The following is a 23,240-nucleotide window of genomic DNA, read 5'->3' as shown; positions in this document are numbered from 1 at the left end:
GTGTTGAAATTGGTAAACACAGTGCATTCAGTGAGGTTTGCACCGCCCTCCTTTTATTTCTGACTCTTCCTGTCACCACTCTGAGCGCTCATTCGTATGCCCTTCAAATAATGTGCGCAGTATAGGCTATTGATATTTTATTATGAGCCATGTACAGTATCCTAATGTTTTTTGTTTCTGAGTTACATGTTCGTTTGAAGGACTTGATGTACTAAATAACATATAGTTGCACCCGGTAGTGTTGAAATTGGTAAACACCGCAGTTGCGGACATTTTGTAGCCTAAAATGATGTTATGATAAGCTTTAATAAAGGGCCCGGTCATTTGCCCCGCCCCCGGCCCGGCTCTGACTTGTTCCGCCACTGTCACTGATGTCACTGTGCGCTGCTTAACGACATCACGTGACGTCCACCCACTTTCGCTAACTCCACCCAATGTGTCCACCCACTTCCAGCCAGCACGGTTCAGCGCGGTTGTAGTCGAAATGCAACTTCAACAGCCCCGCTCAGCTCGACTCAGCTCGACTCGGCACGGCACGGCTCAGCCGCGTTTGTAGTGGAAAAGCGGCAATAGACACAGACAACCATTCACATTCACACCTATGGTCAATTTAGAGTCACCAGTTAACCTAACCTGCATGTCTTTGGACTGTGGGGGAAACCGGAGCACCCGGAGGAAACCCACGCAGACACGGGGAGAACATGCAAACTCCGCACAGAAGGGCCCTCGCCGGCCACAGGGCTCGAACCCGGACCTTCTTGCTGTGAGGCGACAGCGCTAAGCACTACACCACTGTGCCGCCCCTAAACTGAGAAAATGTATCATTTAAAGAGAAAAATTAGGTGATTTTAAATTTCATGACAATAATACATCTCAAAAAAGTTGGGACAAGGCCATGTATACCACTGTGAGACATCCCCTTTTCTCTTTACAACAGTCTGTAAACGTCTGGGGAGACTGAGGAGACAATTTGCTCAAATTTAGGGATAGGAATGTTAACCCATTCTTGTCTAATGTAGGATTCTAGTTGCTCAACTGTCTTAGGTCTTTTTTGTCATATCTTCCGTTTTATGATGCGCCAAATGTTTTCTATGGGTGAAAGATCTGGACTGCAGGCTGGCCAGTTCAGTACCCGGACCCTTCTTCTACGCAGCCATGATGCTGTAATTGATGCAGTATGTGGTTTGGCATTGTCATGTTGGAAAATGCAAGGTCTTCCCTGAAAGAGACGTCGTCTGGATGGGAGTATATGTTGCTCTAGAACCTGGATATACCTTTCAGCATTGATGGTGTCTTTCCAGATGTGTAAGCTGCCCATGCCACATGCACTATTGCAACCCCATACCATCAGAGATGCAGGCTTCTGAACTGAGCGCTGATAACAACTTGGGTCGTCCTTCTCCTCTTTAGTCCGAATGACACGGTGTCCCTGATTTCCATAAAGGACTTCAAATTTTGATTCGTCTGACCACAGAACAGTTTTCCACTTTGCCACAGTCCATTTTAAATGAGCCTTGGCCCAGAGAAGACGTCTGCGCTTCTGGATCATGTTTAGATACGGCTTCTTCTTTGAACTATAGAGTTTTAGCTGGCAACGGCGGATGGCACGGTGAATTGTGTTCACAGATAATGTTCTCTTGAAATATTCCTGAGCTCATTTTGTGATTTCCAATACAGAAGGATGCCTGTATGTGATGCAGTGCCATCTAAGGGCCCGACGATCACAGGCACCCAGTATGGTTTTCCGGCCTTGACCCTGATGCACAGAGATTCTTCCAGATTCTCTGAATCTTTTGATGATATTATGCACTGTAGATGATGATATATGTTCAAACTCTTTGCAATTTTACACTGTCGAACTCCTTTCTGATATTGCTCCACTATTTGTCGGCGCAGAATTAGGGGGATTGGTGATCCTCTTCCCATCTTTACTTCTGAGAGCCGCTGCCACTCCAAGATGCTCTTTTTATACCCAGTCATGTTAATGACCTATTGCCAATTGACCTAATGAGTTGCAATTTGGTCCTCCAGCTGTTCCTTTTTTGTACCTTTAACTTTTCCAGCCTCTTATTGCCCCTGTCCCAACTTTTTTGAGATGTGTTGCTGTCATGAAATTTCAAATGAGCCAATATTTGGCATGAAATTTCAAAATGTCTCACTTTCGACATTTGATATGTTGTCTATGTTCTATTGTGAATACAATATCAGTTTTTGAGATTTGTAAATTATTGCATTCTGTTTTTATTTACAATTTGTACTTTGTCCCAACTTTTTTGGAATCGGGGTTGTACACACACACACACACACACACACATATATATATATATAAAGTGTGTGTGTGTGTGTGTATATATATATATATATATATATATATATATATATATATATATATATATATATAAAATATATACATACATTTTATATATATATATATATATATATATATATATATATATATATATATATACACATACACATTTTATATATATATATAAAATGTGTGTGTGTGTATATATATATATATATATATATATATATATATATATATATATATATACCGCTGAACCTGTCTAAGCTACAAAACATGAACACCTTGGACTACACCTCCCACAATTCATAGCGCCCTCTGACTACTAACTCAGCTGCCAATCATAGGATAAAGCGGCTAGAGATAATGATATGATATGATATATGTGTGTGCGTGTGTGTGTGTGTGCACTCCCTAAAAACAGAGTCCTTTCTAAGTTAGTGTTGTAGTTCCGTTTTGCTTGGCACACTTTCTGCATCAGCAGCAGATAGCTGCTGACCCCTTTTTCCTGCCTTTCCAACTTGGCACTTGCAAAGTACCACCAATTTCATCGTTCGAATCATCTGATGATTTGCTGCTGAAATTATTTACTAGCTGCAGATAGTCCTTTTTTCAAGCTTGTATATGTCTTTCTTTTTCCAAAGAAAGACATACAACAGCTGTTAATGAAATTACTTCATTGTCAAATTTGAAATTTAACCTGGTGCATTTTCTTTGAAGGATCTATGGTCAGAATTTCCAAATTAGAGACGTTAACTGCATGTGTTATGCTTATCATATTGCTTTATTTTTCATATTTGTATTTATAGGTTGGCAGACTATTACCTCCCAAACAAGGTTTTTAGGCTGATCGTACTCTTGATTTGTGACCTAGTGAACCAGTATTGGGATGTATTTATTGATGGAGAGTTTAAGTCACTTTTGTATGTCACTCTGGAAAAGGGCATATAAAGGCATCTACCAAATGATATAAGACATACAACACAGCATAAATAAATTGCTTCGTGCTTGAACTCTAAGTTACTAGCAAGCAGTTATAAGCTAACAAAGGTACTAGAGGTTTTTCAGTAAACATCCTGCCCAACTCAATGGCAACTACACGTTTTTAAGATAATTTAATGCTTATGAAAGTTTGTGATTTGAAAAATCTGAATTTGCAATATCTGTGCACCCCTGATTATGTCTATGTACCTACTCCATATTTGTGTTCCTCTCTCAGGTCATAGCGCAGTAGACATCACAAAGGTGGCACGAAGACACCGCATGTCCCCTTTCCCCCTTACCTCCATGGACAAGGCCTTCATCACTGTGTTGGAGATGACTCCTGTTCTTGGTACTGAGATCATCAACTATAGAGGTTAAGTACATCGGAGCCCAGAGTTACAGACTGTTGGATTATGTTGTTTTCAATGCTAGGTTCTGACACAAAGTGAGAGATAAGCAGCTGCAAATCTTGAGAGAAGGAAAGTTTTTTTTTTTTTTTTTCCTTTGGATGTTTACACAATCTGCAGACTGTGTTGAGGCAGGGATCACACTGACCAGGGATAGTACAGGCAGAAGTGGCAGCTTTTCTATTGTTTGTAGACTGGTTGACCCCCCACTAGTGCTACTCTAGTGACATTGGAGTAGAGTGTTGGTTGAGTGGACCGCAAAGCTCATCATTGTCAGTTTAGTGTTTGCTAGGAATGTTTCAGGTGTTTTATAGGGGTGGGACATCAGAAATGACAAGAGGAGTTTTTGAAAGCAGTGTATCAGGGACCCAAACTGAACAAGTCTGCCTCTCTCTCTCTGTCTCTCTCTCTCTCTCTCTCTCTCGTGTGTGTGTGTGTGTGTGTGTGTGTGTGTGTGTGTCTTGTCATTGGCTGTCCATCACTAGCGATAATGACTGCTTCATTAGGATAAGCAGAAACGCAGATGGGCCACGAGGCCCGCACTAGAGCGATAGAGTTGTCCACCATGGCAGCATGAATGGCCTGCTTGAGCTGCTATGGAATGTCTGGTTTTGTGAGCTCTCATATACTCCCTTTGATGCTTGTTTTCAATTGCGGACACTGAACTTTTAACTATGCTTCGCCATGTTGCTTTATCCGAGGCATCCCTTTCCCACGTATGATTGATAATTCTGGTATTCTTCATGTTCTTCTTCAAAATGTCTTGATCCCTCAGTTTCTGTCCTTCTTGTTTCCTTTTTCCTCAGCTTAGTTCTCTGGAGAAAATGGCTTTGGGTAGTTGTGTGTCAGGCATGCACCAGATGTGTCCAGCCCAACTAAGTTGGGAGGCTGTGATAAGGGCTTCCACACTTACTGCATTGGCTCACCTGAGACTTCTACACCAGAGACCTTGTCCTGCCATCTTATTTTGAGGATTTGACGCAGGTTTCAGAGTTGCAGCCTGGTCAGTTTCTTGAAATCTTTACAGTAGAGCGTCATGCAATCGGTGGTGTAAAGATGGTAAGACTGTGGCATTGTATACTTTCATCTTGGTGGTTCTCCTGATGTCATGACGAGACCATAGTTGCTTTTGTAATGCACCGAAGGCTTTGGTGGCAACTTGAATCTGGCAGTCTACCTCTAATCTGATGAGTTTGTGTTGGTAACTGCACTGCCTAAGTAGATGAAACTCTTAGAACTCCTAAGAGGCGTTCCATTGACCAAAACAACATTGTTTGACATTGCCTGTGGCTTAGGTGAGGGTTGATACAGGAGTTGTTTTTGTGGTATTGATTTTCAATCCAAAAAGGGTTGAAAATGTTGCAAAGCGATTAACGATTTCCTGCTTGTCATCCAAATCTGTTGCTACAAATACAGAGTTGTCTGCATACAGCAGTTCTTGCATGCAAATTTGCAGAGTTTTGGTTGAGGACTTGAGTCTGGCAGGATTGAAGAGTTTGCCTTCTGCTCGAGTCCTGATGTAGACTCGATAGTGCCCATAGTCTCTAGGACTGTTGGAAGGTAGAGTATAAATAATGTTGGGGCAAGAATGCATCCCTGTTTGACATCATGACTGACAGGAAAAGCTTCAGTAATGTCTTCTCTGATTGAAACCTTCCCAGACATGTTCTCATGGAAGAGTTTAATGAGCCATATCAGTCTTTCCAGGCATCCATACACTTCTACTATCTTCCAAAGCGTCTCTCATCAACAGTGTCAAAGTCAAGTAAAGTTTATTTGTATAGCGCTTTTAACAATAAACATTGTCGCAAAGCAGCTTTAGACAATTTGAACGACTTAAAACATGAGCAAATTTTATCCCTAATCTATTCCCAATGAGCAAGCCTGTGGCGACGGTGGCAAGGAAAAACTCCCTCAGACGACATGAGGAAGAAACCTCGAGAGGAACCAGACTCAAAAGGGAACCCCAGACTCAAAAGGGAACCCCATCCTCATTTGGGCAACAACAGACAGCATGACTGTAATATTAACAGTTTTAACAAGAAGTCAGTTTTGTTGATGTTATAAACTCTTCATTGATGGAAGCTTGAGTGCAAAACTGTTCATGACAACTGCAGTCCTAAAGTTAGCAAGTCAACTGTAGTTCTCAGCCATAAAAGCATTACTGTAAAAGTCTAGAGCATCCTCCAAGTGTGACTTTCAACTGTCCTCATGGGGCCGTCCTCCACAGGAGTGATGCGATGAGACTCCAACCAGACACAGGGCACCAAGATGGATCAGGCAGGTCCGAGGAGCAGAAGAGGTCAGCATCTCGATCCCAGGACCAACATCTAACTCAGAGGGGACAGATTTTGGGGGGGGGGGGAGAGAGAGAAAACACAGGTTGTTAGGTATGCCCAATGCCACCTGAATAAGTAGGAACAGTATACATATTGCACTGAGTACAAGCAGGGACTCTGGCAACTAACTATGACAGCATAACTAAAAGGGGAGAGCCAGAAGGTAGCACAGGCATGAGGGAGCCCCAGGACATAAAGCAGCCAGCCACTACACCGTTGTAGACTTCAGAGCGGGTGGGTGGAGCACAGAAGGACGGCAGGCCAGAACTGAGTTCCAAAAACTCTATTTTTGCACTTTTCAGTGACATACGTACACTCTCCCAGCCACACGCATACACACACACGTAAGACATCTGGTTCGGGAGAGAGCCCCCTGCCTCTGCCCTCTCTCTCCTTATATATGGCGTGGTTGCTGGGAAGACACACAAACACAGGTTAATTCACATCAGGTGTAGTGATTCTGCTACTTACCTTCCCTGACTCTGCCCTCCAGTCACAGACTGACGCTTGACCACGCCCCCACTGCCACATACCCCCGCCGCCCGACTCAGGCCGGGCAGCCGTCCGACCCGCAGCCGACTCCCCCCCCCCCCCCCCCCCGATGGGAGAGGAAGTCCGCTACGACCATCTGTGCCGCCGGCCTGTGGACCACCTTGAAGTTAAAGGGTTGGAGTGCCAGATACCAACGGGTGATCCACGCATTGGCATCCTTCATGCGGTGGAGCCACTGGAGGGGCGCGTGGTCCAAACAGAGGGTGAAAGGGCGTCCCAGCAGGTAGTAACGGAGGGCGAGGACCGCCCACTTGATGGCCAGGCACTCCTTCTCTATTGTGCTGTAGCGCCCCTCACACACTGACAGCTTTCGACTTATGTACAGCACTGGGCGATCCTCCCCCTCCACCTCCTGGGACAAAACAGCCCCCAGTCCTCTGTCCGATGCGTCCATCTGCAATATAAAAGGGAGAGAAAAGTCGGGGGAGTGTAACAGTGGCCCCCCACACAGTGCAGCCTTCACCTCAGAAAAAGCCCGCTGGCATTGCTCCGTCCACTGGACCGGATCTGGTGCCCCCTTTTTAGTGAGATCAGTCAGCGGGCTGGTGACGTCTGAATAAGTAGGTATAAACCTCCAATAATAGCCAGCCAGCCCCAGGAACTGTCTCACCCCCTTTTTGGTCTTGGGCCTTGGGCAGACCGCAATCGCTGCAATATTGTTAATTTGGGGACGCACCTGCTCATTGCCCAAGTGGAAGCCCAGAATACCGTACTTCCACCCGCCCAATCACACACTTCTTCGGGTTGGCTGTGAGACGTGCCCGCCTCAGCGACCTAAGGACGGCCCTCAGGTGTTGTAGGTGACGCGGCCAGTCATTACTATAAATAATGATGTCATCAAGGTATGCGGCAGCATAGGTGGCGTGGGGGCGGAGGACCCTATCCATCAGCCACTGAAACGTAGCGGGCGCCCCAAACAGCCCAAAAGAAAGTGTGACCAACTGGTGTAAGCCGAATGGTGTGGAAAATGCCGTTTTTTCTCGGCATAATGGAGTCAAGGGGATCTGCCAATAACCCTTTGTCAAATCCAGTGTCAAGTAAAAGCGACCCGTGCCTAGTTGATCGAGCAACTCATCAATACAAGGCATTGGGTACGCGTCGAATTTAGTCACTGCGTTGACGTTTCTATAGTCTACACAGAACCGGACTGACCCGTCGGCCTTGGGTACCAAGACCACCGGGCTGCTCCAGTGGCTGTGGGACTCCTCGACGATGCCCATTTCGAGCATGGCCTCAAGTTCTTCCCAAACCACTTTTTTCTTGTGTAGGGGTAGCCTGTAAGGGCGGCTACGCACTACCACCCCCGGGGGCGTCTCAATGTGGTGCTCTATGAGGTCGGTGCGGCCGGGCAGGGGCAAGAACACGTCCGCAAATTCAGTCTGCAACTGGGCGACCTCCGCGAGTTGTGTCAGGGTGAGGTGGTCTCCACAGGGGACCGGAGAGGTACGCGATGCCAGTGATCCCTTTTGAACCTCCGGCCCCAGCTCCGCTTTCTCCGGAACCACTGACACCAATGCCACAGGGACATCCTCGTTCCAGAGTTTGAGTAGATTGAGGTGGTAAATCTGTAGTGCCCCACCCCTGTCCGTTCGCCTCACCTCATAGTCGACGTCCCCGACGCGCCGTGTGACCTCAAAGGGTCCTTGCCACTTGGAAATTAATTTGGAGCTCGATGTGGGCAACAGTACGAGTACTTTATCTCCCGGTGTGAACTCCCTAAGGCGCGTACCCTTGTCGTACAGGTGGGTTTGCCGTTCTTGGGCCTGCTGCAAAATCTCCTGGGTGAGGTGCGTGAGTGTGTGGAGTTTTGCGCGCAGGTCAATAACGTATTGAATTACATTTTTACTTGGTGAAGGTCCCTCCTCCCAATTTTCTCGCAGCACGTCTAAAATGCCGCGCGGCTTACGCCCATATAACAATTAGAACGGGGAGAACCCCGTGGAGGTTTGTGGGACCTCTCCCACTGCAAACAACAAGGGTTCAAGCTATTTATCCCAATTACATGCATCCTCGCTTACGAATTTCTTAATTATATTTTTGAGGGTGCGATTGAATCGTTCGACTAAACCGTCCGTTTGTGGGTGATAAACTCTGGTGCGGATCGGCTTAATACCTAATAACCCATAAAGTTCGTTCAGTGTTCGTGACATAAACGAGGTGCCTTGATCAGTCAGAATCTCTTTCGGGATTCCAACTCGGGAGATAATGCGGAAGAGCTCTTCCACAATACTGCATGCTGAGATACTGCGAAAAGGCACTGCTTCCGGGTATCGCGTTGTATAGTCCACTAGAACTAATATAAAGCGGTACCCTCGTGCTGACCGATCTAATGGCCCGACGAGATCCATCCCAATTCCTTCAAACGGGGTCTCGATTAATGGTAGAGGGCGCAAAGGCGCTTTTGGAATGGCCGCTGGATTTACTAACTGGCATTCGTGGCACGCCGTACACCACCTACGGACATCGCCGTGAATCCCTGGTCAATAGAACCGGGCCATTATTCGGGCTAGTGTTTTATCCTGCCCTAAGTGTCCAGCCATGGGATTAAAGTGAGCCGCCTGGAATACCAATTCCCGGTGGCTTTTTGGAATCAAAAGCTGCGTGATTTTGTTCTTTAGGTTGAGTGTCCTGCGTCACTCGGTATAATCTATCCTTCATAATAGAAAAATAGGGGAAGGACGGGGTGGCGTTTGGCTGGAGCGTTTGACCATCGATTACACTCACTTGGTCAAACGCATGCCGCAGAGTCTCGTCTCGCGACTGCTCTAACGGGAAATCTGCAAGGGATTCCCCGAAAGAGGGAGGAGGAGCTGGCAGCTCCTCACTCTGACACGGAGATGACGTAGACGGCTCTGTGACAGCTGCTCCCGCCAAGGCGACACCGGGACCTCCCCTTGCTGAAATACGGCAGGACCCACTCTTTACTAAATGACTCATTAATTCCCCGAATCCCGGCCAATCAGTCACCAAAATTATCGAGTGGGTGAGGCGAGGATTAACCGCCGGCTGTACTCTAAATTTTTACCCTCTGAAAAAAATGTGGACTGACACTAAAGGGTAGCTGTGAACATCCCCATGCACACACAACACCTTCACCCCCTGTGCTCCACCCAATGCCTCGTCTTGCACCAGGCTTTGGTGGATTGAGGTCTGATTACAGCCAGAGTCCACCAAAGCCTGATATGAATCCCTTTGGATACTCACCGGTATGCGATACACTCCGGCCTGATCAAGGGCGGCTCCTGGCGCGTTGGGGATCTGAACCACCACGCCCACTTCCATCACCGAGCACTGCCGTTGGAGGTGGCCCGGCTCCCGGCAGCGCCAGCAAACTGGCTCGGGCTTTCTCTCTGCACCGGTACTCTGGGGCTCACTCACCTGAGGGGGGAGAGACAGACACGGACGTGGGAAACGGGAGGACACCGCAGGTGCGGCGGACCGGCTGTGAGGGAGCCGGCCCCCACCTCCGCGGTGGGGGAATGGGGTGAGGACGAGACACAGAAGGGGAGGGGGAGAGAGAGAGAGAGGAGAGATTCGAGGAGGGGATCTGTGATCCTGCTGCGGGAACAGCCGCCAAATGATCCTCCGCCAACTCGATGGCCTGATCCAGCGACGCCGGGCGATGGCACTGGACCCACTCTGCTATTCCTTTGGGAAGTTGCGCGATGAACTGCTCCAGTGCCACCAGGTCGACGACTCCCTTGGCGTCGCGGTTGTCAGCCCTCAGCCACCGCCTGCAGGCGTCCCGGAGTTGCTGGCCAAACGCGAACGGGCGGCCGACCTCCTCTAGGCGCAGAGCGCGGAAGCGCTGATGTTGTTCGGGGGTGCGCCCCACACGCTGGAGGATGGCCCAGCGCAGGTCCGCGTAGACCAGCCGGCTGTCGGCGGGGAGCTGTAGCACGGCCAGCTGCGCCTCGCCTGTTAGCAGGGGGAGGAGGCGCGCTGCACGCTGTTCCACCGGCCACCTCGAGGCTTCTGCTGCTTGTTCAAATAGCGTGAGGAAGGCCTCGGGGTCGTCGTGCGGGCCCATCTTCGTTGGGGTGAGGTGGAGTGGGCCCGCAGCGGTGGAGATAGTGAACCCCACCGACGCGAGGAGGTGCCGGAATGCCTGACGATCTTCCTGTTGCGCCAGCACCAGGGCCTCGAACCGTTGCTCTTGCTCCTTTCGGAGGGCGAGCAGCGCCTGGTGCTGGCTCTGTTGGGCCATGGTGAGGGCGTGGATCAGGTCTGCGAAGGGGAAGGACTCCATGGGCCTGTTCTCTTCTGTGCTCAGCCCCCAGGTTTCGGCACCACTGTAGACTTCAGAGCAGGTGGGTGAAGCACAGGACGGCAGGCCAGAACTGAGTTCCAAAAACTCTTTATTTTTGCACTTTTCAGTGACACACGTACACTCTCCCAGCCACACGCATACACACAAGACATCTGGTTCGGGAGAGAGCACCCTTCCTCTGCCCTCTCTCTCCTTATATAGGGCGTGGTTGCTAGGAAGACACACAAACACAGGTTAATTCACATCAGGTGTAGTGATTCTGCCACTTACCTTCCCTAACTCTGCCCTCCGGTCACAGACCAACGATTGACCACGCCCCCACTGCCACAACCGTCAACAAACTCGAGTGAGCAAGCGAGTGGGGACTGACAGCATCCATATATCCCAGTTTACCAAAACACTCTGTCTGAGGACCCTCCAGATCTACACCTTTACCTCAAACACCATTAACAAAAGGCTTGAATAAACAGATATGTTTTCAGCCTAGACTTAAATGCTGAGACTGTATCTGATTCCTGAACACTTCTTGGAAGGCTGTTCCATAACTGTGGGGCTTTGTAAGAAAAGGCTCTGCCCCCTGATGTAGCCTTCACTATTTTGTACCAGCAGATAGCCTACACCTTTTGATCCAAGTAGGTCTGGCAGGTCATAGAGGAGCAGAAGTTCACTCAGGTACTGTGGTGCGAGACCATTCAGTGCTTTAAAAGGTCAATAGTAGTATTTTATAATCAATACGAAATTTGATTGGGAGCCAATGCAGTGTGGATAAGACAGGGGTGATGTGGTCATATTCTCTAGTTCTCGTCTTGCTGCTGCATTTTGAACTAACTGGAGCCTGTTTATACACTTATTGGAACATCCAGACAGTAAGGCATTACAATAATCCAACCTGGAGGTAACGAAAGCATGAACTAGTTTTTCCGTGTCATGTAGCGACATTAAATTTCTTATCTTAGCAATATTTCTGAGATGAAAGAAAGCTATCCGGGTAATGTTATCAATGTGAGTTTCGAATGAAAGACTGGGGTCAGTAATCACTCCGAGGTCTTTTACTACTGCACGTGAAGAAACAGAAAGGCCATCCAGAGTTACTGTGTAATCAGAAAACTTGCTTCTTGCTGCATGTGGTCCTAGTACAAGTACTTCAGTCTTGTCAGAATTAAGCAGAAGGAAATTAATAAGCATCCAGTGTCTAATGTCCTTTACACATTCCTCAATTCTATTAAACTGGTGTCTCTCATCAGGTTTTGCAGAAACATACAACTGTGTGTCATTAGCATAACAGTGGAAACTAATACAATGTTTATGAATAATATCACCCAGAGGTAACATATATAGAGAAAAAAGCAGTGGACCCAAGACAGAACCTTGTGGAACACCAAACTTTACCTCAGTACATCTAGAAATATCACCATTTATGTCAACATACTGATAACGATCAGTTAAATAAGAGCTGAGCCAGGAGAGGGCCGTTCCCTTAACTCCAACAACATTTTCTAGTCTATCCAGAAGAATGGAATGATCAATGGTTTCAAATGCTGCACTAAGGTCAAGCAACACAAGTAGCGAGACAGCCCTGATCAGATGCCAACAGTAGGTCATTTACTGTCTCTGTGCAATGATTGGGTCTAAATCCTCACTGATACATTTCATGGATGTTATTCATATGTAAATAACTGCTGTGCCACAGCTTTTTCAAGGATCTTGGAGAGAAAGGAGAGGTTTGATATTGGCTGATAATTGGACAACTGACAGGGATCAAGGTCAGGTTTTTAAGCAGATAACTGCTAGTTTAAAGGATTTGAGTACATAGCCAATTGTAAGAGAAGAATTTATTATTTTAGAAGCGGTTCAATTACTTCAGGTATTATCTGTTTGAATAGACGTGTAGGTAAGGGATCTAGTACGCAAGTTGAGGCTTTTGATGCCGAGATTAATGAAAGTAATTCAGTTTCTTTTAGGGAAGTAAAACATTCTAATTGATGATCTGATACAGTTATATTGTTAACTACAGGGTCACTTACATTGTCTGACCTTAAATTAGTAGTTTGAATTTTTTGTCGGATATTCTCAATTTTGTCATTAAAAAAAATTTATGAAATCGTTGGTACTACGTACTGCAGGTGTGCATGTGTCTATAGTGGACTTATTCCTGGTTAATTTTGCTACAGTATTAAATAGGAATCTAGGATTATTTTTGTTATCTTCTATTAGGGAGGAGAGATATGTTGATCTCGCAGCACTAAGAGCTTTTCTATACTTCAGGAAGCTCTCCTTCCACACTAATTTGAACACTACCAATTTTGTTTGACGCCATTTACGTTCCAATTTTCGAGTGGTCTGTTTTAATGTGCGAGTGTCATCATTATACCAGGGTGCTTTTTTTTGTCTCTGATCATTTTCCTTTTAAGAGGAGCTACATTATCTCAGGTATGGTGGAATGTTGACTCTAAGCATTCAGTTGCCTGATCAAGTTCTGCAGGGGCTGGCAGTGACCCAATCAAAGTTGATAACTCTGGGAGATCATTTATAAAGCTCTGTGCAGTAGTTGACGCGAATGTACGTTTAATACAGTGCATATATTATTACTCATAGTTTGAATGAGATGAGATAATGATCTGAGAACTTCAGACTGTGGAAGTATGACTATATTGTCTACTTTTAACCCGAATGTTAGGCTTAGATCGAGGGTGTGACCACCATTAGGGTGTGTCGGTCCTATGACATTCTGATTAATCCCTACTGAATCTAAAATGGACACAAACGCTGTTTTTAAAGGGTCTTCTGGGTTATTGAAGTGAATTTTAAAATCTCTGACAACTAAAACTTTGTCTAAAGAAATAACCAGATCTGAGATAAAATCTGCAAATTCAGAAAGAAACTCAGAATATGGCCCCGGGGGCCTGTAAATAATAAGTAATGGAATTAACTGGGTAGACTTATTTTTCAAGGCTACATACATTACGAGTATGAAGAACTTCAAATGTATTAAATTTATAACCAGGTTTGTGTGTTACACCTAGATAATCATTATAAATAACCACAACGCCTCCTCCTCTGCCAGTTAGACGAGGCTGGTGTACAGTATATAACTGTATCCAGGAGGACTCGCTTCATTTAATGCTATATATTCATTTGGCTTAATCCATGTTTCAGTTAAACAAAGTACATTAAACTTCTGATCAGTAATGAGTTCATTAACCATTAGTGCTTTAGATGTAAGAGATCTAATATTTAATAGCCCCACCTTTTGATCAAAGGTGCTGGCAGTAGCTGTACAGTCAGTATGTTCTAATTTTATATTGATTAGGTTACTGGAACAAACTCTGAATATTTCTACCTTTTTGTTTAGCTCGGAGGACAGACACAGTCTCAATGTAGTGGACCCTGAGTGACGACTCTGTGCAGCTAGCAGACAGTCGGTTTAGCCTGTTGGTCTGCTCCCTGGCCTTGACTCTGGATTGTCAGAAATTAACTAGGCCTGTTCTGAGACGATGACCTCTGCTGCAGGAAATGAGAGCAGCACCTTCCCGAGTGGGATGGATACTGTCCTGCCCTAACAGGCCAGCAGTGCCCTCAAAATTAGCCCAATTATTTATAAAGCCCACACTGTTTTCAGAGCAGCACCTGGACAGCCAGCAGTTCAGTGACCATAACCTGCTGTAAGCTACCGTATATCACCATGCTGCATTGGGATGGGGCCAGAGCATACTACAGCATCGGACATTGCCTTCGCTATTTTAAACACCTCTACAAAGTTACTCTTAGTAACCTCAGACTGACGAAGGCGTATATCATTAGCTCCTGCATGGATAACTATCTTTGAGAACCTGTGCTTGCCTAGGACCCTAAGATTACCTGCTATGTCCGGCACCCTGGCTCCCGGTATACACCTGACTAAAGCTGCTGGTGCTCCTAAAGGCTGAGCTAATTTCACATGCTGTATGATAGAGTCCCCTATAACCTGAGCTCTTTCAGGTTTCTTAGTGGGTGCATCACTAAGGAGAGCAAACCTGTTCGACACGTGAAGCAGAGAGGAGTGGTACTCCCGTGGGCGAGCCTCAGCGGTAGCTTTGGCTCTACACTTATGCCGCCGAGCCATCACCCATTCGTCCTGCTGTAAGGGCTCTAATGCCGGAGTTGGGAGATTATTAACTCCACCTAGGGCATCCAGACTTTCTTCTACAGAAACTACACTGTTCTCACGCTCACTGACCTTCTCTAAAGCCTGGACACACGCTTCTAGCACTGTAATCTTCTTTGTCAGAAAGCTAACTTATCTGCACTTATCACAAATAAAGCTTTCGCTAGCGACGGAGGAAGAATGACTAAACATCCTGCACTCAGCACACTGAACAGGCTGAAGGTGTGCCATGATGAAAGGATTCACGTACCTTAATCAAAGATCTGTCGATATTAAAACAGATCCGATGTGGATGGCCTCCACTTGTGGTCTTTACGCAGGAGGAGGAAAAAAAAGAAAAAGAAAGCTTCAATCTTGGCATCCTTCCGAAAAAAGAAAAAGGAAAGCGAAAGTGGAAAGTACAAAAAGGAAAGCGACAGTACAATAAAAATGAAGATGATACTGGAAAATTATTTGTAGAAAATTTTTTTCAAAAAGATTAGTAATTAACGCCAACACTCACGGGAAAAAAAAAGGACTTGTCGCAAACAACAAAGGCCTTTGAGATGTCTACAAAAACCACGTAAAGAGGTTGACGTTGCTCGATGGCTTTCTCTTGAAGTTGTCTCAACGTAAAGATCATATCTGAGGTAGATCTGCCAGCCCTGAAACTGCAGTGACTTTGTGGAAGTACATCATCTGAGATTTTTAATTCGGTTTAAAATTCCTGCTAGCAACTTCCAGTTTCTCAGACCTGCTGCCATCGCATTTACTCCATCGCCACAGGGCTTTCTTATGCTCCCCTCCTAATGAAGCGTCTTGCATAGTAAGGTAAGACAAACGAGTTTGTGCCCCTATCGTGTTGTTTCTGTGGATCTCCAGACCTGATACCAAGTGGTGCACAAAAAGTGCCACCGACCTGACAGGTATGGAAGTTGCCCTGCAGTGACAACTGACTTGCTGAGTGATGCCATCCGTTGGCTATTTGAGTGGCTCTTCCGCATGCCATCTGGTGGTGTGCCATTGACCCTGTTGGGTTCATTTGCCACATTGCACCAAAAAGTGCCCTGCTGCCAGCACCTTTTTGGTGATGTACTATTTAACCCCGAGCTGGAACCCAGGCAGGTGCTACCACTCCAGGTCAGAGTGGACCAGGGAGCAATGGTGATTTCGGGGTAACTCCACTTTCCCCAATACGCAAGTTCTCCCAGACCTGAGACTCACCATCAGTTGCAGTTTCAAGTCATACCCAAGACTAGGAATGACAGTATTATGCATTATGGATAGAAATAGAGACTAGAATAGGATAGAATAGCATAACTTAGGAGAGAATAGAATATGACAAAATATTAAGATCAAACATCGAGAATAGAATGCATGGTCAGAGAACAGAAGAGAACATAGCAAAAAATAATAATATGTAATAGAATAGTGTAGCGGGCGGCACGGTGGTGTAGTGGTTAGTGCTGTCGCCTCACAGCAAGAAGGTCCGGGTTCGAGCCCCGTGGCCGGCGAGGGCCTTTTTGTGCGGAGTTTGCATGTTCTCCCCGTGTCCGCGTGGTTTTCCTCCGGGTGCTCTGGTTTCCCCCACAGTCCAAAGACATGCAGGTTAGGTTAACTGGTGACTCTAAATTGACCGTAGGTGTGAGTGTGAATGGTTGTCTGTGTCTATGTGTCAGCCCTGCGATGACCTGGCGACTTGTCCAGGGTGTACCCCGCCTTTCGCCCGTAGTCAGCTGGGATAGGCTCCAGCTTGCCTGCGACCCTGTAGAACAGGATAAAGCGGCTAGAGCTAATGAGATGAGGATAGTGTAGCAAGGGTTCTAAGTGGGTGGAGCACAGAAGCACGGCAGGCCAGAACTGAGTTCTCAAAAACTCTTATTTAGCTTTTCAGCTTTTCTATTCACTCTCTCACACGCACACAAGTGTCCAGGTTAGGGGGAGAGCTCCCTTTCTCTGCCCTCTCTCTCCTTTTAAAGGGCGTGGTCACTAGGGGAGACACACAAACAGGTTAATTCACGTCAGGTGCAGTGATTCTGCCACTTACCTTCCCTGACTCTGCCCTCCATTCACAGACCGATGCTTGGCCACGCCCCCGCTGCCACATACCCCCACTGCCCAACTCAGGCCAGGGAGCCATCAGGCCTGCAGCTGACTCCCCCCCCCCCCCCCCCCCCGACGGTAGAGGAAATCCACCACAACCATCTGCACCCCCGGCCTGTGGACCACCTCGAACTTAAACGGCTGGAGTGCCAGATACCAACGGGTGATCTGCGCATTGGCATCCTTCATGCGGCGGAGCCACTGCAGGGGTGCGTGGTCCGAACAGAGGGTGAAAGGGCGCCCCAGCAGGTAGTAGTGGAGGGCAAGGACCACCCACTTGATGGCGAGGCATTCCTTTTCTATTGTGCTATACCTGCCCTCGCGCACCGACAGCTTCCGGCTGATGTACAGCACTGGACAGTCCTCCCCCTCCTGGGACAGAACAACCCCCAGCCCACTGTCCGACGCGTCCGTCTGCAAAACAAAGGGGGGAGAAAAGTCAGGGGAGTGTAACAGTGGCCCCCCACACAATGCAGCCTTTACCTCAGAGAAAGCCTGCTGGCATTGCTCCATCCACTGGACCGGATCTGATGCCTCCTTTTTAGTGAGATCAGTCAGCGGGCTGGTGACATCCGAATAATTAGGTATAAACCTACGATAGTAGCAAGCCAGCCCCAGGAACTGTCTCACCCCCTTTTTGGTCTTGGGCCTTGGGCAGGCCGCAATCGCTGCTGTCTTATTGATTTGGGGATGCACCTGCCCATTGCCCAAGTGGAAGCCCAGATACCGTACTTCCACCCGCCCAGTCGCACACTTCTTTGGGTTGGCTGCGAGACCCGCTCGCCTCAGCGACCTAAGGACGGCCCTTAGGTGGTCTAAGTGCCGCGGCCAGTCATTACTATAAATAATTATATCGTCCAAGTATGTGGCCGTGTAGGTGGCGAGGGGGCGGAGGACCCTATCCATAAGCCGCTGAAACGTAGCGGGTGCCCCAAACAGCCCGAAAGGAAGTGTGACGAGCTGGTGTCAGCGAAACAGTGTGTTTTAACAGATTGAGGTGGTAAATCTGTAACGCCCCACCCCTGTCCGTTCGCCTCACCTCATAGTCGACGTCCCCGACTCACCGTGTGACCTCAAAGGGTCCTTGCCACCTGGCGATCAATTTGGAGCTCGATGTGGGCAACAACACGAATACTTTATCTCCCAGTGTGAACTCCCTAAGGCACGTGCCCCTGTCGTATAGACGGACTTGACGGTCTTGGGCCTGATGCAAATTCTCCTGGGTTAAGTGCTTGAGGGTGTGGGGATTGGCGCACAGGTCGATAACGTACTGAATTTAATTTTTACTTGTTGAAGGTCCCTCCTCTCAATTTTCACGCAGCACATCTAGAATGCCACGCGGCTTACGCCCATATAATAATTCGAACAGGGAGAACCCCGTGGAGGCTTGTGGGACCTCTCGCACTGCGAATAACAGGGGCTCGAGACATTTATCCCAATTGTGTGCGTCCTTGCTTACAAATTTTTTTATTATGTTTTTGAGGGTGCGATTGAACCGTTTGACTAAGCCATCCGTTTGTGGGTGATAAATGCTGGTGCGGATAGGCTTAATTCCCAGTAACCCATCCAGTTCGCGCAGTGTGCGTGACATAAACGTAGTGCCTTGATCAGTCAGAATCTCTTTGGGGATTCCGACTCAGGAGATGAGGCGGAAGAGTGCTTCTGCAATACTGCGTGCTGATATGTTGCGAAGAGGCACTGCTTCCGGGTATCGCGTTGCATAGTCCACCAGAACTAAAATAAAGCGATACCCTCATGTTGACTGATCTAATGGCCCGATGAGATCCAGCCCAATTCTTTCGAACAGGGTCTCAATTAATGGCAGAGGGCGCAAAGGCGCTTTTGGAATGGCCGCTGGATTTACTAACTGGCATTCGCGGCATGCCGTACACCACCTACAGACATCGCCGCGAATCCCTGGCCAGTAGAACCGGGCTAGTGTCTTATCCTGGCCCAAGTGTCCGGCCATGGGATTAAAGTGAGCCGACTGGAATACAAGTTCCCGGCGGCTCGTTGGGATCAAAAGCTGAGTTATCGGTTCTTTAGTCTGAGTGTCCTGCGTCACTCGGTATAATTTATCTTTCATAATGGAGAAATAAGGGAAGGACAGTGTGGCGGTTGGCTGGAGCATTTGACCATCGATTACTCTCGCTTGGTCAAACGCATGCCGCAGAGTCTCGTCTCGCGACTGCTCTAACAGGAAATCCGTGAGGGATTCCCCGAGAGAGGGAGGAGGAGCCTGCTGCTCCTCACTCTGATGCGGTGATGATGTAGACAGCTCTGTGACAGCTGCTCCTGCCAATGCCACACCGGGACCTCCCCCCGCTAAACTATGGCAGGACCCACTCTTCACTAAATGAGTCATTAATTCCCCAAATCCCGGCCAATCAGTCCCCAAAATTATTGAGTGGGTGAGGCGAGGATTAACTGCCGCCTTTACTCTAAATTTCTCCCTTCAAAATAGAATGTGGACCGACACTAAAGGGTAGTTGTGAACATCCCCATGCACACACAACACCTTCACCAATTGTGCTCTCCCCAATGCCTCGTCTTGCACCAGGCTTTGGTGGATTGAGGTCTGATTACAGCCGGAGTCCACCAAAGCCTGATACGTATCCCCTTGGATACTCACCGGTATGCGATATGCTCCGGCTCGATTGAGGGCGGTCTCTGGCGCGTCAGGGATCCGGACCACCGCGCCCACCTCCATTGTTGAGCACTGATGCTGGAGGTGTCCCGGCTCCCCGCAGCACCAGCATACTGGCCCAGGCTCTCCCTCTGCACCGGTGTTTCGGAGCTCACTCACCTGAGGGGGGGAAGACACAGACATGGAAGTTGGAAACAGTAGGGTACCGCGGGTGCGGCGGGCTGGCTGGGGTGGAGCCGGCTCCCGCCTCCGCGGTGGGGGAATGGGGTGAGGACGAGGAACGGGGGAGAGGGAAAGAGAGAAGAGAGGAGAGAAGAGGAGACATGCTGTCCTGCTGCCAGAACAGCCGCCATATGGTCCTCCGCCAGCTCGATGGCCTGATCCAGCGACGCTGGGCGATGGCACTGGACTCACTCCGCGGTTCCTCCCAGAAGTCGGGCGACAAATTGTTCCAGTGCCACCAGGTCTATGATTCCCTCAGCATCACGGTTGTCGGCCCTCAGCCACCGGCAGCAGGCATCCCGGAGCTGCTGGCCAAACGCGAACGGCCGGCCGACCTTCTCCAAGCACAGCGCGTGGAAGCGCTGCCGCTGCTGTTCTGGTGTGTGCCCCACATGTTGGAGGACGGCCCTGCGGAGGTCAGTGTAGACCAGCTGGCTGTCAGCAGGGAGCTGTAGCGCGGCCCGCTGCACCTCGCCCATTAGCAGGGGGAGGAGGCGCGCCGCACGCTGCTCCACCGGCCAACCCCACGCCTCTGCTGCCTGCTCAAAAAGAGCGAGGAACCCATCTTCGTTAGGGTGAGGTGGGGAGGGTCCATGCTGGTGGTGATGGTGGACCCCGCTGACGCAAGTAGGTGTCGGAATGCCTGGCGATCTTCCTGCTGCACCAGCACCAGGGCTTTGAACCGTTGTTCTTGCTCCTTCCGGAGGGCGACCAGCGCCTGGTGCTGGCTCTGTTGGGCCATGGCGAGGGCATGGACTAGGTCCTTGAAGGGGGAGAACTCCTTGGGGCTGTTCTCTTCCGTACTCTGAGTCTCAGGTTTCGGCACCACTGTAGCAAGGGTTCTAAGTGGGTGGAGCACAGAAGCACGGCAGGCCAGAACTGAGTTCTCAAAAACTCTTATTTAGCTTTTCAGCTTTTCTATTCACTCTCACACATGCACACAAGCGTCCAGGTTGGGGGGAGAGCTCCCTTTCTCTGCCCTCTCTCTCCTTTTAAAGGGCGCGGTCACTGGGGAACCGGGAGAAGAAGAGAGACCAACGGGCTTGACGGGAATTCAGGCGTTTGGCGGACTTGAGGTATTCCAGATTCTTATGGTTGGTTCAGACTAGGAAGGGGAGCTCCGACCCCTTTAGCCAGTGCCTCCATTCCTTCAAGGCTAGTTTAACAGCCAGTCGTTCTCGGTCACTGATGCCGTAATTCCATTCGGCTGGGGATAGCCGGCGGGAGGAGGAGGAGCATGAGTGGACCTTGTCATCACTGGCCCTCTGGGATAGTATAGCTCCGACTCCTGACTCAGAAGCGTCGACCTCGACAATAAACTGCTTGGTAGGATCGGGTATGGTGAGAATGGGTGCTATGGTAAACCTGTGCTTGAGCATGGAAAAGGCGTTCTCTGCTTCCTCCCCCCACTTGAATTGGGTCTTGGTCGAGGTCAGGGCTGAAAGAGGTCTGGCCACCGTGCTGAAGTTGCGAATGAAGCGCCTGTACAAGTTGGCAAATCCTAGGAAGCGCTGGAGCTCTTGTCTCGAAGATAGGGTCGGCCAATTGGCAACTGCCTGGACCTTGAGGGGGTCCATCTGGATCCTTGCCGGGGAGATGATAAATCCCAGAAATGAGACAGAGCTCTGGTGAAATTCGCTTTTTTCTGCCTTGACGAACAACTTGTTCTCTAGTAGGTGCTGGAGGACCTGCCGGATGTGACCCTGATGTTCCTCCAGGGAGCGGGAGAAGATCAGGATGTCATCCAGGTACACAAAAACAAAGATGTTTAGGAAGTCCCTTAAGACGTCGTTAACGAGTGCCTGGAAGACTACGCGTGCGTTGGTCAGACCGAAAGGGACCACGAGGTACTCGTAGTGACCAGTGGTGGTGTTAAAGGCTGTCTTCCACTCGTCCCCCTCCCTGATCCTGATGAGATGGTATGCATTGCGTAGATCTAGCTTGGTGAATACCTTGGCTCCCTGGAGTAGTTCAAAGGCCATGGTCATGAGCAGTAGTGGGTAGCGGTTCTTGACCATGATAGCGTTGAGACCCCAATAGTCAATGCAGGGACAGAACGACTTGTCCTTTTCCACGAAGAAGAATCCCACCCCTGCTGGGGAAGAGGAAGGACGGATGATCCCAGCTGCCAAAGATTCAGAGATGTACTTCTCCATGGCTTGCCTTTCAACAGGAGAGTAGAGTCGTCCTTTGGGTGGCGCTGTCCCAGGTAGGAGGTTGATAGGTTGATAGTCATAGGGTCTGTGAGGAGGGAGGGACACTGCTCGGGTCTTGCTGAAAACAAGTTTGAGACCCAGATATTCCAAAGGCACATGAGAGAGGTCAGGGAACTCGCTGGCTGAAGGCTGCGGTGGTTTGGCGGGAGGCAGAGCAGAGTTCAGACAGGAAGCTAGGCAGGACTGGCTCCAGCCTAGGATGGTGCTGTCACCCCAGTTAAGGTGGGGGTTGTACTGCATTAACCATGGTAATCCTAGAACGATGGGTATGTGGGGGTTGTTCATGACGTGAAGCTGGATGGTTACTGAGTGGTTACCAGAAATCCTTAGGGTGAGCAGTGCGGGAAGGTGGGTGATGCTGGTCAAGCCAGTGCCATTGAGTGTCAGGACAGTGAGAGGGACGTTAAGAGCAAGTAGCGGGATTCCCAGGTGCTTGGCAGTGGCGGAGCAGATCAGATTCCTGTCCGCCCCTGACTCGACAAGGGCCTGGAGGTGGTGATGCTGGTTGTCACGGATAATGATGGCAGGGAGTAATGGACGATTAGCGGGGGACTGGTTCCGAGCATTGCCCACCAGGGCCCCTTGATTCCCTGGTGGGCTCGTCCTTTTAGCGGGCAGGCTCAGCAGATGTGTCCCAGCTGACCGCAGTAGAAGCAGGCCCCCATGCTCCGCCAGCGATGTCGTTCCTCCACTGACACCCGAGCCCGGTCTACCTGCATGGGTTTGACGGACGCAGTGGGAGGTGGAGAGGAGGTGAATCTGGGGCAGTTCTTCTCTCTCCTCCATTTCTGGATCCGAGCATTGATGCATTTGGCAAGGTCCATGAGGCTGGAGAGGTCTGACAGCAGTTCCCGCGATACCAACTCGTCCTTGATGGCATCAGACAAGCCGTGCAGGAATGCGTCGATCTGGGCATTCTCGTTCCAACCGCACAAAACCGCCAACGTCTGGAACTCGATGGCGTAATCCAAGGTAGACCGGGACCCCTGCCACAGCTCCATGAGCTCTCTGGCCGCCTCCCGGCCAAACAGAGAGCGGTCAAAAGTTTGCCTCATCTCCTCAGAGAAAT

General features: G+C 48.9%; 1 protein-coding gene across 24 annotated transcripts in view; it reads left to right on the top strand.

Moving 5' to 3' along the window:
* Positions 1-23,240, top strand: part of gphna (gephyrin a) — a 471,572-nt gene that overhangs the window by 305,860 nt on the left and 142,472 nt on the right. For all 24 annotated transcript variants that reach the window (XR_009655626.1, XM_060933582.1, XM_060933586.1 and 21 more), the window contains one exon: positions 3,528-3,665. Coding sequence is in view for 23 of the 24 variants with exons in the window: in XM_060933582.1 (XP_060789565.1) it covers positions 3,528-3,665 (138 nt within the window). In the remaining variant the exon portion in view is untranslated. The remainder of the gene's footprint in view (positions 1-3,527; positions 3,666-23,240) is intronic.

This window comes from Neoarius graeffei, chromosome 11, assembly GCF_027579695.1.
Source record: "Neoarius graeffei isolate fNeoGra1 chromosome 11, fNeoGra1.pri, whole genome shotgun sequence".
NCBI classification, from domain to species: Eukaryota; Metazoa; Chordata; class Actinopteri; order Siluriformes; family Ariidae; genus Neoarius; species Neoarius graeffei.
This window is presented reverse-complemented; position numbering and strand designations above follow the sequence as displayed.